Below are 12808 nucleotides of genomic sequence, written 5' to 3'. Positions count from 1 at the left end.
ATATTCTTGAAAAACTAAGATCACAATATTTTTGGATAATTAAGTTTGTAAAAAATGATAATTATTATTAAAATTTCTGTTTCATATAGTTTTATTTCGTAAACATAATTTGTGAAGTAATATATTTTACCAAATGAATAATACAGATACATCACAAATTTTTTGGCACATGATGATCTGACACTACTTTTATTTCTCATAGGTAAGCAGTTAAAATTTCCATGACCATCAGTCTTGTTCATAGATGATCACACATTCACTTGAATTACCTATGTGGCAGTTGCTATGGTTCCTCTATTTTGTACAATTTCTAGCTTACTTTACTTGCATTAATCCTGATTAAGGCTTTTAAAAAAGATGAAAGTACCAGTATTAAGAAGTATGAAGATTAGTCCATATTTCATATATGCTTAACTTTAATTTTTTAACAATCCATAGTGCTTTGTAGAATGGGAGACATATAATGATCCATGATATCTTCTGAATAATTACTACTTCAGTTGAGCCAGTGAATTCCCGCAACATTTTTGAAACCAAAGATGCTGGAAAATTCATAGTGAAGCTTGTATTAATAAGTTTGAGATTAAAAGTTAAATGTATTAAAAATTTCTATAAAGTAACTAAAGTTTAATTTCTTACTAAATAATTTTAAATTAGTATAAAATTTCTGAATATAGTAGAATTTCATAAAATTTTTAAAAATAATTTAAACACTTTTATTATAAAAATCCTTTTTTGCACTTTTAACTATCATTTATTAAATTTAATGTATATAAAATGTATTTAAAAAGTTTTAAATGTACAAATAGTTCAATTAAATTTACCAGAAATGTATTTAAATTTAAAATCTAGAATATTTCTGAATTGCTTTAACAGCAATTCCTCCTTTCCTTTCTCAAAAATATGAACTTGAATCAAGTTTTCCTATAATGTGATTCATTGAGAATCTTTAATGAGAAAGTTTAATTATGATTTTTTAGTTGAGTTGACATATTAAACTTCCAATACAAATGCATAAATTACAATATAAGACTTTTACTATAAATATAATATTGTGAAATTTGTGATTTATGCAGTTGTTGAGTTACTAGCAGTTATTTTCATCCTATCTAAATTAATTTTTAATATCTTTATAGGGAGGAAAAGTTAATAACCAACAACCATGGCTAGAACGTAGTCCTTCAGGTGAAATGGCTGAAGAATTAGCTGAAGCAATGAAACGCGAAATGAAAATGAAAGCACGGATACAAGAACTAGTCAACACTTTAGAAAAAGTAACAAAAAATTCAGAAATGAGAGCACAACAATCAACTGAATTTGTGAATGATTTGAAACGAGCAAATAGGTATTGTTGTTTATTTTTATTATTAATGAGAAATGTTGTTGTTAATATTTTGTAAATTCTGGGAGATTGATTAAAATATATTTAAAAAGGGTATATTTACATATATAAATTTAAAAACTTTCAAAAGAAAAGTTACTTTAAAATAGCAGGAAGGAAAATTCACTGTGTATGGCATTATTAATTGTTTTTATTGCTAGTGCTTTTCAACAAATCTATTTTTGTTGTTGTCAGGCAAATAAAAATTTTTAAAAAATGTTCAAACGAGAATGGAATGCATATTATTTTAAACAAAAATTTTTTAATTATAGTTGTTATGAGCCAACTATAAATTTCGAATACATTCGATGTTATGCGTATGATGTTATACATATGATGTAATGTGGCACATGCATGGATGCAGGTCCACGTTAATGGTGTGACAACCGACGTAAATCGCTGTTTAACCATTTGTATTGTCACTGCCACACAATAATAACACAAACATTCTAGCATACAATATACCAAGATAGTCATTATTTTAAAGTAACTTTTCTTTTGAAAGATTTTTAAAATTATATATATAAATATGCCCTTTTTAAATATTAATATTTTATTATTATTATTTATTTTGTAGTGCATTAGTAACAGCATTTGAAAAAGCAAAGAAGAAACAACAAGCAAAATTAAAAAAGGTAGAACAACAAATGGCAAGCATGGTAGAAAGGCATAGTGCTCAGGTAAACAAACTTTGCTTTAAAGAAATAGCTTGTTTTAATATTTTTTAAAAAATGTTAAAATAAAAAGAATTAAAAGTGATTTTATTATCTTTATGTCTTTACTCTTGTCAATTTCTGTTTATATCCTTGTCTACTTTGTTTATTAATAGGACTTGTTACACTACACCAGTGTAATAAGTCCTAATAATAAACAAGGTTCAAAATAGACAATGATACAAACAGAATTGATAAAATGTTTCTTAAATAAATTTAAACTGATGTTAAAAATTGTTCTTCCATATATTATATAGTGCTTGTTTTAATTGTAAACTAGTGGATAATTACTGTATAATAAATTCTTTTTTTTTTTTTAACTTATTGATACTCAGTATGACAGTATGACATAATGTTTATGCTTTCAGCATACAAGTAGGATGATGCACAAGTTGTAATCATTGCTTTATTAACCTTTCAACAGTGGAACAGTCAGGTGCGGGGCTCCCATTTAGTTGTGGAGAAGAAATGTGGGAAATTTTTAAAGTATATTTTCAAGCGTTTTTTCTCATTACCATTTCGGAAAAAAGATTTTGTAAACAGTTCTGTCTAGTAAAGAAAAGGCTTTTTTTATTGTTACATAATTCATTTTTTAAGTGAATTTCTTTTTCACGGTAGTTTTTGGCAATACCCCCAAAAGAATTTAGCGAGTATAGTCGTCCCTCACCACTGCCACACGATTGCCTTGGACGATTATAATCGTCCCTCACTGTTAAGAGGTTAATTCAAGTATGCAAGATGCACAAGTTGTAATCATTGCTTTATTAATTCGAATGCTTTGTTTATTATTAAAATTAGCAGATCATTTCCTCACAGAGTGCATGAAATATACAATCTTGTTTTGGTTGAATGTCATGTTTTTATAAATTTTTATATGGTTGACATTGAAAGTGGTCCCTATTTAAACATAAAAACAAGAAAAAAATAATTATTAAAATTCGATGGATGAAGAGTTGAATAGTCAAACATGCTTAGCTATTATTTTGATGATAATTTCACTTCTTTTACATCTAAACTTTATTTTAATTTGTATTTTAAATTATATTATAAATAATAATAAAAAGTCAACTTTATCTTTTATTAAAATGTTGTGTCAGCTATACTGAAATTTTTTAATTGTAATTTATTTGTGTTGTTATGAAGATTATCAATTTTTTCCAATTTATAATGCATTGTACAAAAAATATTTCAATATAAATTTCAGTTTTCTTTATATAATTTATATTTAGCTGCAGCAAACTATAGCAGTTATGTACAGAGTATAAGCCAGGGTTTCAGCACTCAGTAGCATAAATAACCAAAGCAGACACAGCATAACAGCTCATATAATTAAGTAGAGAATCTCTAACTTTAAAAGTATATTTTATTAAAAGTAGAGAATCTCTTCAAGTTTCAGACATATAAGTGCTCTATATGTCTACTACCTCTAGTGATGCAACAAATATCAATCATGTATTTAAGTTCTGGCACACACCTACTGCATATCTAGACATGCTGCAATAGTAGCTAATGTCACAATTAGGGGACATATTGAAGACTTCATTTTCCAACAAGATGGAACACTGCCACACTTTCATTCAGTTGTCCACCATCACCTTAATGCTGATTATTGGATTGGATATGCTTCTCATGATGACTCTCTTCTTCTGTGGCCTCGTCATTCACCTGACCTAACCCCATGTGATTTTTTTTTCTTATGGGGTTACATCAAAAATCATGTGTATATGCCCTCTATGCATATGACTTAGCACAGCTTCAAGAAAAGATCATCCATGCAGTTGATGCTAATGACAGTGAGATGTTGGAATGTATGGCAGGAACTTGAATATTGGACTGATGATTGTTTGAATCACTAACAACTAAAGGTACTGTCAAAACTTTAGATACCCTACCTATTGATATGAGTGATTCTTCTGTATCTGCTTTTGTTATTATGTTATCAAGCAATGAAATGCCAGAGGAACTTAAGAATGACTCTGTTTGATAGAATATAATTTGGTAATAAAAAAATAAAAATACTCACAATAGTATTAGGTAGTATTACATAAAAAGAAATATATACTAGTTTAATAATTGCTGTAAGAAAATGGTCTAAATCTATGTAAGAGCATTATGGACAATAACATTTATTCAGATTTTTATTACATGAACTATTTTTAATTGGAATGTAAGTTTTCAATATTTACATTATCAAATTATACCACTGTTTTCTAAATAGAACTATAATGAAACAATTAGGGTCTCTCATTTCCCGGTCTTTTGCTTGTCCCAGGATTCCAGGATAAAAGTGAACTGTTTACTGGGATCCCGGAAATCTTGGGATACAATTAATTATTTTTAAGATATACAAAATATCTTGAAATCAAATGATATATATTTTCATTTTTTAAAGTAATTTAATATGTTCTGCAACCTCCAAAGTCATATTAATAATGCTGTGTAAGATATATATTAAAAATTACCTTTGAATTACATAGAAATTTTCATAAATAGAAAAATTTATTAAAGTTTGTTGGAAACTGCATACAACAACAAAATGCTTTGGATTGAGTTAAAAAAGTTTTAAAAATGGACTTAGATCAAAATTCTAACTTAAAAGATAATTTTTGTTTTTTAAATAAAACATATTACAAAATATTATTGTAAATTTTTATAATAAGATTTTAAAAAGCAAGGGTGGTCAATACTCCAATTACTCGATCTGGTTTTTATTTAACTAATGAAAAGTCCTGTACCAAGAATGCCCTTTCCGATTAAATTCATGTGGGTGGAATCGTCTTTAATGCATTTAAAAGAAGACAGATGTTATATGTTTTTTCACCTGTAGCCTGGAAGATTTCTAGTACTTCTTTTGCTCTCTGGTATTCTTGATTTGTCTACCTGGGCTGCTTTAATAGAAACATCAAGCTTATAGCTTAATAATTCGGCAGTTTGTTTGGCTTTAATAATCAGGTTTATGAAGAAAAACTTTATACTTCATACTCGTTTGTATCCTTGCCCAATTTGCACAACCTGGCTTTATGCAATTATTGAAGCTACTGGGCATGGTTAAAAATTAAGACAGCATAAGCACAATTATTGCAGATATTACAGGTTCTGACAAGTAAAGAATTTTCATTGTCCTGCCACAAATAAGCTACCTATTGATTATTGACCATTTGTGACAAGCAAAAACTAAATAATAAAACATTTAAAAAACTAATAAGTAGGTTTAAAATTAATAAATACAAATGAACTCTGACAGTTTATGAGTTAATTATACTTTCTATTTGCAAAATTTCCTCAACTTTAACACAAAATAAGAAACAAGTCAATTTTTAAGAAATTTGCGGGATATACCAGGTTAAAAAAACAACCAGGATCCCAGGATCTCATTTGAGAAACCCTAGAAACAATGTATCGATTTTTGACAGATTTTAATTTATTTAATTATAAATAAACTATCATCATTTCCTCTCACAATGGAAACCATAGATAAGGTTTCCATTGAAAGACTGAGCATTACAGTAATAAAGAATGCTCAGGCTATTCAATATTAAATTTATAGATTGCATATAAATATTGAATTTGCTATGAAGAACTGATAAATATAATTTTATTCTTACGAAAAGTGAACTTATAATCTTTTATAAATGAGTAACAATTGTATTTTCTATATGATTAGCAGAGATATCTGTTGCTTGGGAAAATTTGATATTGCACTCTGGATTGACATTTGTAAATTAAATTTTTAAAATTTTTTATATTCAGAAATAGTTTTCATTATAAAGCAGGCTTGATACATAAATGTTTTTAGTTTGAGTATGACAAAATAACACTACCATCATTTCTTTACAATAATGGTTGATGAATTTAAAACATATTTGATCTCTGAAGCTCAAAATGTGATAGGTTTCCTATTACATGTCTCAATACCTCTACTCCAATCAGCAGTTACAGTTAACAAATGGAAAAATGCTCATATTTATTTGTTACTTTTGTAGTTAAGATAGAGCTTATATATTCTCTGGTGTTACCGAAAATGAAAACGTTCGAAAAAATGCTCACATTTAAACGTAACTGCTGATCCAAGTGATGGTATGGGATATGCAATAAGAAACGATCAAAGAAATTGCAAATTCAATAGCAATAAATTTTACAGACTTTGTTGTGTTTTTGTTATAGAAGATAAAATATTTTATTAAAGTTTAATAGTTGTGACTTGAAAATTAAAAGTAATTTTTTTTTTTCGTTTTTCAGATTCGTATGTTGAAGCAACGAATTGCCATGTTAGAAGGAGAAACGGGACATTTGATGCAGTCGTCGAACAGTGATTTGCAAGTGTAGAAACGTTACCGGAAAACAGTGAGATCCGACGGAAATCAACGCACTCCGATCCAGACTTTGGAGCAGTTCTTTCATTCCGTGAATATTCTAGCCCATACAACTCCAGTGCCAAGATAGCAGTACAATTCGAACAAAAGCTGCATCAGTCTCCGTACGTTTTTACAATCATGACCGGTGAATGTCGTGCTCGTCTTCCCCGAAAGTATTTGCGCAGAAAGAGGTAGGCAGGCCTAAATCACGCGGCTTCAAATTTCTCTAAAGACTATTTCGTTTATGCCATTTTATAACGTTTGTAATTGAGGCAGTTCCAAGTCGGTAAAAATGGGCAACGTTTCTTCCAAAATATGCATTTTTAAAAGACACGGTTCGTTTTTCTATTATATACATATATTTATTTTTTAACCGTCTAAATTATTATAGGCTTTTTTATATTTGTTGTTTTTTTAATCATTGAGTTACCAATGTTGGTCTTCCAGGCAAAGTCATTTTAATTATCGTTTCTGCTTACGTGGTCGTCGCGTTTATTAAAAAAACTACTAAACTAGAATTCTACGAGTTTAGCCCCTTTTTTATGCCTGGTCTCAGTATTTTTTTATATTTATATACAAATGAGATTTTTAGTTTTCCTCTTTCGAATCTCTAGCAAATTTCAATGGCCAATGCTTGTTAAAGAAAAAAACATAAAATGAATGTTGTTAAAAGTGTTTTTATATGTATATTATGTATAATTCAGAAATTGGCATTGGAATTTACTGTGTTTTCTGTAAGATAAATTTCACCAGAGTAAAGCAACTAAAGAAATGGAAAGTGTAAGCGCTAGTTCCGTTTGCTTGGAAAGAGCGCCTGCGATGGCATTTCTTCTACCAGGCGTATAAGGCTTATAAATACACGGTGCATATACTGTAGTATGGTTGTTAAAATTGCAGTCTGTTGTTCATCGGTGGTACCGGACAAGGCTTAGTTTATAGCCAAAGAATTTTACCTTTTGTATCGATATTTTCATCGAAGCATAGGACAGGAAAAGTGATAAATTATTCTACTTCCCAGCCATCCTCGCCCTGTGCTTAGTGTGCCTTGTTCCTATTGTGGTTCCAGAATTTTGAAAATCCTAGTTATCGATGATAGTTTTTTATTGTTTTTTCTATCATTTCTTTTTGCTGCAGTTTATATGTGTAAATAAAGTTTATATTAGATTGTGATCTGTGTCTTTTTTTAAATCTCACGCCACAAAGTTCGGTGTATACATATTTAATCTTCATTTACTATGCTGTTATAAAGTTTAATAGAAAGATGATGATGGTGGTGATATATGTACAATACATAATTCTTCCGGATCATTTTTCTGTTTCCTCCTACAAAAAGAAATTCAGTTATTACTAGCATACAGACAAGATTGCTAACGTGGAAACATAAATCACACACAAACAGGTACATTAACGTTACTATTATAGTTCTGTTATCATTTTGAATACAGTATTTTAAAGATAAAATAACGTTTAATGTTTACCTTATTTATCGCTACTTGTTGTTTGATTATCCAAAACAGAAGAAAATTCCAAACAATCACCAGAAAAATGAAGATAATCGACGTATAAAATGATCGACTCATACTTTCTATAAATTACATTAGTATTACTGATAACCGAATTTTAAGAAGAGAATAAACACATTGATCAACTCACCATGATACCCGGTGATGGCTAGATATAAATAAATACCCATGGCGATTAAAGAACAGACTGTCGTCAATAAAGCGAATAATTGGATGTTTGTTAATATTTTAACATCGTACCATTCTTCCAATCTCTTTCTAATAATGAGCACGATTATATGAAAAACACAACTTCCTATTATACCTGAAAAACATTTTAGTTTGTAATTTAATATCTATTTCCTAATAAATTCCTTGTAGACTAGAGAATAGTTTGTTATAATAGCGAATGGGATAAATAAAATATCTTCAGTGTCAATGAAAATTTAATCATTTTATCGTTATAACAATGGAGTTGCGAATTCCAAGAGGGCATCATTATATCAAGTTATATTGATATCTATTGTGTATTTAATATCAAGAAGAATTGAAGAAATAGTATAGGTTACATTCTATAAAATTAATGTTTGATATTACAGTATATAATCCAAATTTACTTTTGTAACGTTTTATTCTAATTGATATCCAAGTGAGAGTATTAGCCTGAAAATAATAAAAATAAAGCATAAAATAATGTGCCTAAATATAACCATTTCTTGATATTATAATTATGTGAAAATTAATAAATATATTTTACTTGAGCTTTTGTGAAAAACTATTTTTGTGAGACTATAAATCATTCGATATCGTCAAAATAGATTTATTACCCTAAGCTATTAAATTATAAGAATGATGTTGAATTAAAATGAAAATATAATTTATTAAGCATTAAAGTTATAGCATTTTATTTAATCTCGCGAAGAAATTCTGTACTAAAATTGCTCGATAAAGTTGATTTTTTTCAGTTTGTATAGATCATGAATTAGTATCCATACTGAAGCGCTTCCAAAAAATTGAAATAACCTAGGATACGGTCATTCTGTATATAGCCTATGTAGCAGTGTTTGGAGACGATGTATGGCCCTAAATGCATTATGAAACCTTTCACTATAGATTTGTGGCATCTCTTAATAAAAATATTTTTTCTGTTAAAAATCAAATGCAAAACGTTTTCAAAGCATATTATGTTTCTTTACTTCTCGTAGCAATATAAACGTGTTATTAAAAAGTCAATTCGGAAAAGCGTTTTTTAAAGTTGTAATTATTTTATACGACAAAAAGTAATTGTCCGTTATAAATGTGAAATCTTATACATTCCGAAACTTAGTTCGGGTATTACTACTGTAAATGCAGTCATAATTTATTAGTTCTGTATTTAATCAAAATAGAGTTCCGTCAAGTCGCTTATCTCACTCTAGTAGATGGTAGTAGGCGATCGCTCGCACTATTCGAAATAAATATAATAATAATAATGAACAGTTTACCAGATATTAGAGCGGCGGTTCCTCCGTGATAATTTTCGTTTACGAAGAATACGATGAAGAACGTGAAACTGGTCACGATGCCCACAGACAGAAGAGTAATTTTCAAGTAAAGGAGAATGAGTCGATTAGCGATAGATTTTCTCTCCTCGTGCAATATGTTCTGTGTATCGAGTTCTACGGCTTCCGTCCCCAATTCCACCAATTCGTGACATTCTTTTACGCCGTCCACGACATTCTCTAACGACATTTTGCCGATGAACGCCCTCTCCTTATCATCCGATTCTCTCATAGAGCGATAATAGTCCGTCTCCTTTATCTACCGATGATTATTTATCGACCCAGTCTTGATTATAAATTATACTTTTTGCTGTGTCCACGTTTTCATCCAAATAACAATTTTTCTATTTATATTTAGGCGATATATAGGGGGATTCTGGGAAAGTCGAACCGGTTCAAATACTTCATTTAAACTTCGCGGCGGTAGTCGGTTGCCTGCTGCCACGAGATTTTGTTTTAAATAAAAACTACATCATGCATATTTGGCATGTTTGAACAAGCCATATATCTGTGGCATCTCTTAATAAAAATATTTTTTCTGTTAAAAATCGAATGCAAAACGATCTCACAGCATATTATGTACTAGCCGATGACTGTATTTAGTAAACAAACTGAAAAATGCGTTGAAAGAAATACTTTTATAAGAAAAACTCTGGCATTAAATGTGGTTTCTTAATATAAACTACAGTAAAATATTGTTATTGTTGTGTTTATTTGTTCCCGAATTACTAGGATATGGTCAAATCTCTCCAAATGGTGGTCATATTTACATCTCTTGATTTAATCATAATTATCCGTGTCTTAAGCTTTATGTTAAAGTGGAACGAAAAGTTTATTCTCTGAGCAATTTGAGTCGTATTCAAACCTTCCTTACGTAAAACTTTGATGCATTTTTTCTTTCCGGATGCCAACTCATATTTTGGTAATAGCTACTACACAATTGCCGTTGTAGTAGCGTGAAACCTTCAGATCTCCGAGTTTCGACATTGAGAGGTTCTGAGGTCTGTTACACCATTGATTCTTTACGATCCTTTTGCAATAATTTCTTATAATTTTTACAGTTTTATAAAAATTTCAATTATTTTAAAAAGATTTCATTCACATTTTGTGATGTGCAATTTGTATACTTTTGTAATCAAATGCATCACATCAAGTTAACATTCACTATTTATAACAATGTGCATTAATTGCATCTACACGTGGAATAGGGACAATCTGTGAAGATTATTTAAATATACAATAAAAATTGTGATATAAGTTTAAAAAAAAAAATAGTTTTACAGATAAAATTAATTTTTCTCTTGTGATCTCCAGTGCTCTCTTAAAGTAAGGCAAATTCTTTCATTCTGTGTTTCATTCTCTAAAGAAAGATTATTAAGAACATTTTGAAGATGATGAATACATACTGTATGATAATTTGGAAGATGATTTAAGGTTTTAGTATTAATTTTTGTTTTTTTTTAGTGAGATTTTCTACAGGGTGAATCTTGCAGGACATTGTATCCTGGGTTTCCCAGTTACATAAACTCATTTCGCTATGGATTCCAAGCTCTAACGTGGCATGGTATTCTCGAATTCCAGGCTGGAGATGTCAGTTTTCTTCGGATCATTGTGAAATTTCTAAACTTCACCCAGTGGCGTAGCGTAGTGGGGGCGACAGCGGCGGCGCGCCCCGGGCGGCACTTTTAGGGGGCGGCAAAATTTCACAATAAATAATAATATCTTGTAAAAATTTGAACCATTTTATTTTATATTTTTGTCGCACCTTCGAGTCGGACCGATTGAAATGAGCACGGAATTTTTCATTACTTATACCTAAATAAGGGGGCGGCAAAATTTTCCTTTGCCCCGGGCGGCTGACACCCACGCTACGCCACTGACTTCACCTCACAACAGTAGATAATCTACAAATAGTTATCAAGGATTGCTTCAATGATTTCCAATCAACATGAAAAATGTCTCGAAGAGTATGGGGAAAAATTAATATATTTCATCTGGTTAATATCGTTGTACAATTTATTTTCTTTCTTATGTGTTAACTGTACACATTAATTTTTCATTTTTACATTCTAACGTAGAAAGTCAAAGGTAATTCATGCTACTAAAAAAGAAATATTTCTTTATTAAACGTAAATCTTTCTAGGAAGGAAGGAATGCAAGGAAATTATTCTTCGTTTGTAGGACGAGTGCAAAATGGTGATTAAATTGTATTAAATGTAATGTCTTTAGTAGACGATCAAGAATAAAATATCACATTTGCATAAATTACTTTTCGTAAATCTAAAATGAAATTTTAAGTTTGTAAGATGAGATTTTGTGCAGATGTGACTCCATATTTATCCGATAAATATTAATATTTTAACACTAGAACCGTGAGACTTTCTGTACACCTAATCAAAATGACTGCTATACCAAAGTATGCTTTTGACGATTTTATATTATAGTTGTAGCGAAAATAACGTTCTAGAACATTATATAGCAGGGGTGGCCAACAAGTCGATCGCCAAGCCAATTTTGGTCGATCGCTAGCGATGTCTTCACTTAATGTATTATATTTGTAGCCGAACGCAACTGTATGCATACAGTTATGACTCGACTCATAAGCAGTGAGTGCACTTCGTACTGAAACAGTGTATAAACATAGTATGTATTTCGCACTTCCCCCTCCCCACTTAGACTATGCCTATGACAACAAGTCGATCGCGACACATTTTTACGATAAAAAGTAGATCTTATGTGCACAAAAGTTGGCCACCCTTGTTATATAGTCTTCGGGGACTTTTTAAATAGGTTAGGAGGGTTGCCTCCTAAAATTGAAGGAACTACATAAACCTCGTATAATAAAAATTAAGCAAAGGCGGGAAATTCCTCATTACTGCTAACCATAAACAGTATCTGTGCATATATAATAGCAGTTTTTTCTTAGCATGAAAAAGCAAGCAATAATAGCTATATTATCAATATTATTCTATAGATTATTAAATAAAACTATTTTGTAACAAAACGTTTCGTGTATACGTTATACCAGACAGAATCAGCATACTCAAAAAATATAAATAAATTATATATTATACCTCTTTGTAGATACTCTCCCATACATCTAATTGTGTCCGTTTTTGAATATGCCTCTGTGTCTTACATGTTCTAGAACTGATGTAAGATCATAGTTCTTAAGTTTTGTTTTAATTTTTTCAAATATTCCTTTAATATATTTTAATTTTACTATTTGCAAAGTATTAATTTGTGTCTTTATTGTTCTTAGTATTATAAAACTGATTTAGTCATTTATTCAGTGTGTTTTTTGGGTAGCCCTTCA

At 29.9% G+C, this 12808-nt stretch overlaps 2 protein-coding genes across 4 annotated transcripts in view; one reads left to right on the top strand and one right to left on the bottom strand.

The window, feature by feature from the left end:
• LOC136988883 (colorectal mutant cancer protein) overlaps positions 1–7619 on the top strand; it is a 64044-nt gene extending 56425 nt beyond the window's left edge. For all 3 annotated transcript variants that reach the window (XM_067286883.1, XM_067286884.1, XM_067286886.1), the window contains 3 exons: positions 1137–1345; positions 1959–2061; positions 6334–7619. In XM_067286883.1, coding sequence (XP_067142984.1) covers positions 1137–1345; positions 1959–2061; positions 6334–6420 — 399 coding nt within the window. In that variant the 3' untranslated portion in view covers positions 6421–7619. The remainder of the gene's footprint in view (positions 1–1136; positions 1346–1958; positions 2062–6333) is intronic.
• LOC136988905 (uncharacterized) lies at positions 6832–9739 on the bottom strand. The gene is made up of 4 exons (XM_067286920.1): positions 9436–9739; positions 8103–8276; positions 7928–8034; positions 6832–7772 (listed from the first exon to the last, which is right to left on the bottom strand). The coding sequence occupies exons 1-4, from the start codon at positions 9722–9724 to the stop codon at positions 7755–7757; spliced, it is 588 nt and encodes a 195-aa protein (XP_067143021.1). The 5' UTR covers positions 9725–9739; the 3' UTR covers positions 6832–7754.
• Positions 9740–12808: the final 3069 nt, after the last annotated feature.

The sequence above is a fragment of the Centruroides vittatus genome, unplaced genomic scaffold (genome assembly GCF_030686945.1).
Source record: "Centruroides vittatus isolate TY-2023 unplaced genomic scaffold, ASM3068694v2 scaffold_386, whole genome shotgun sequence".
Taxonomy (NCBI): domain Eukaryota; kingdom Metazoa; phylum Arthropoda; class Arachnida; order Scorpiones; family Buthidae; genus Centruroides; species Centruroides vittatus.
The sequence above is the reverse complement of the archived record's forward strand: the minus strand, read 5'-3'. Positions and strand labels throughout refer to the sequence as shown.

Bases quoted from the DNA above. Each gene is read 5' to 3' on its own strand.
- LOC136988905 (XM_067286920.1), bottom strand. From the start codon at position 9,724: ATGAGAGAATCGGATGATAAGGAGAGGGCGTTCATCGGCAAAATGTCG. The intron at 8,277-9,435 runs GTAAACTGTTCA...AATGTTTTTCAG, and splicing joins AACCGCCGCTCTAATATCTG to GTATAATAGGAAGTTGTGTT. The intron at 8,035-8,102 runs GTGAGTTGATCA...TGTAATTTATAG, and splicing joins AGCCATCACCGGGTATCATG to AAAGTATGAGTCGATCATTT.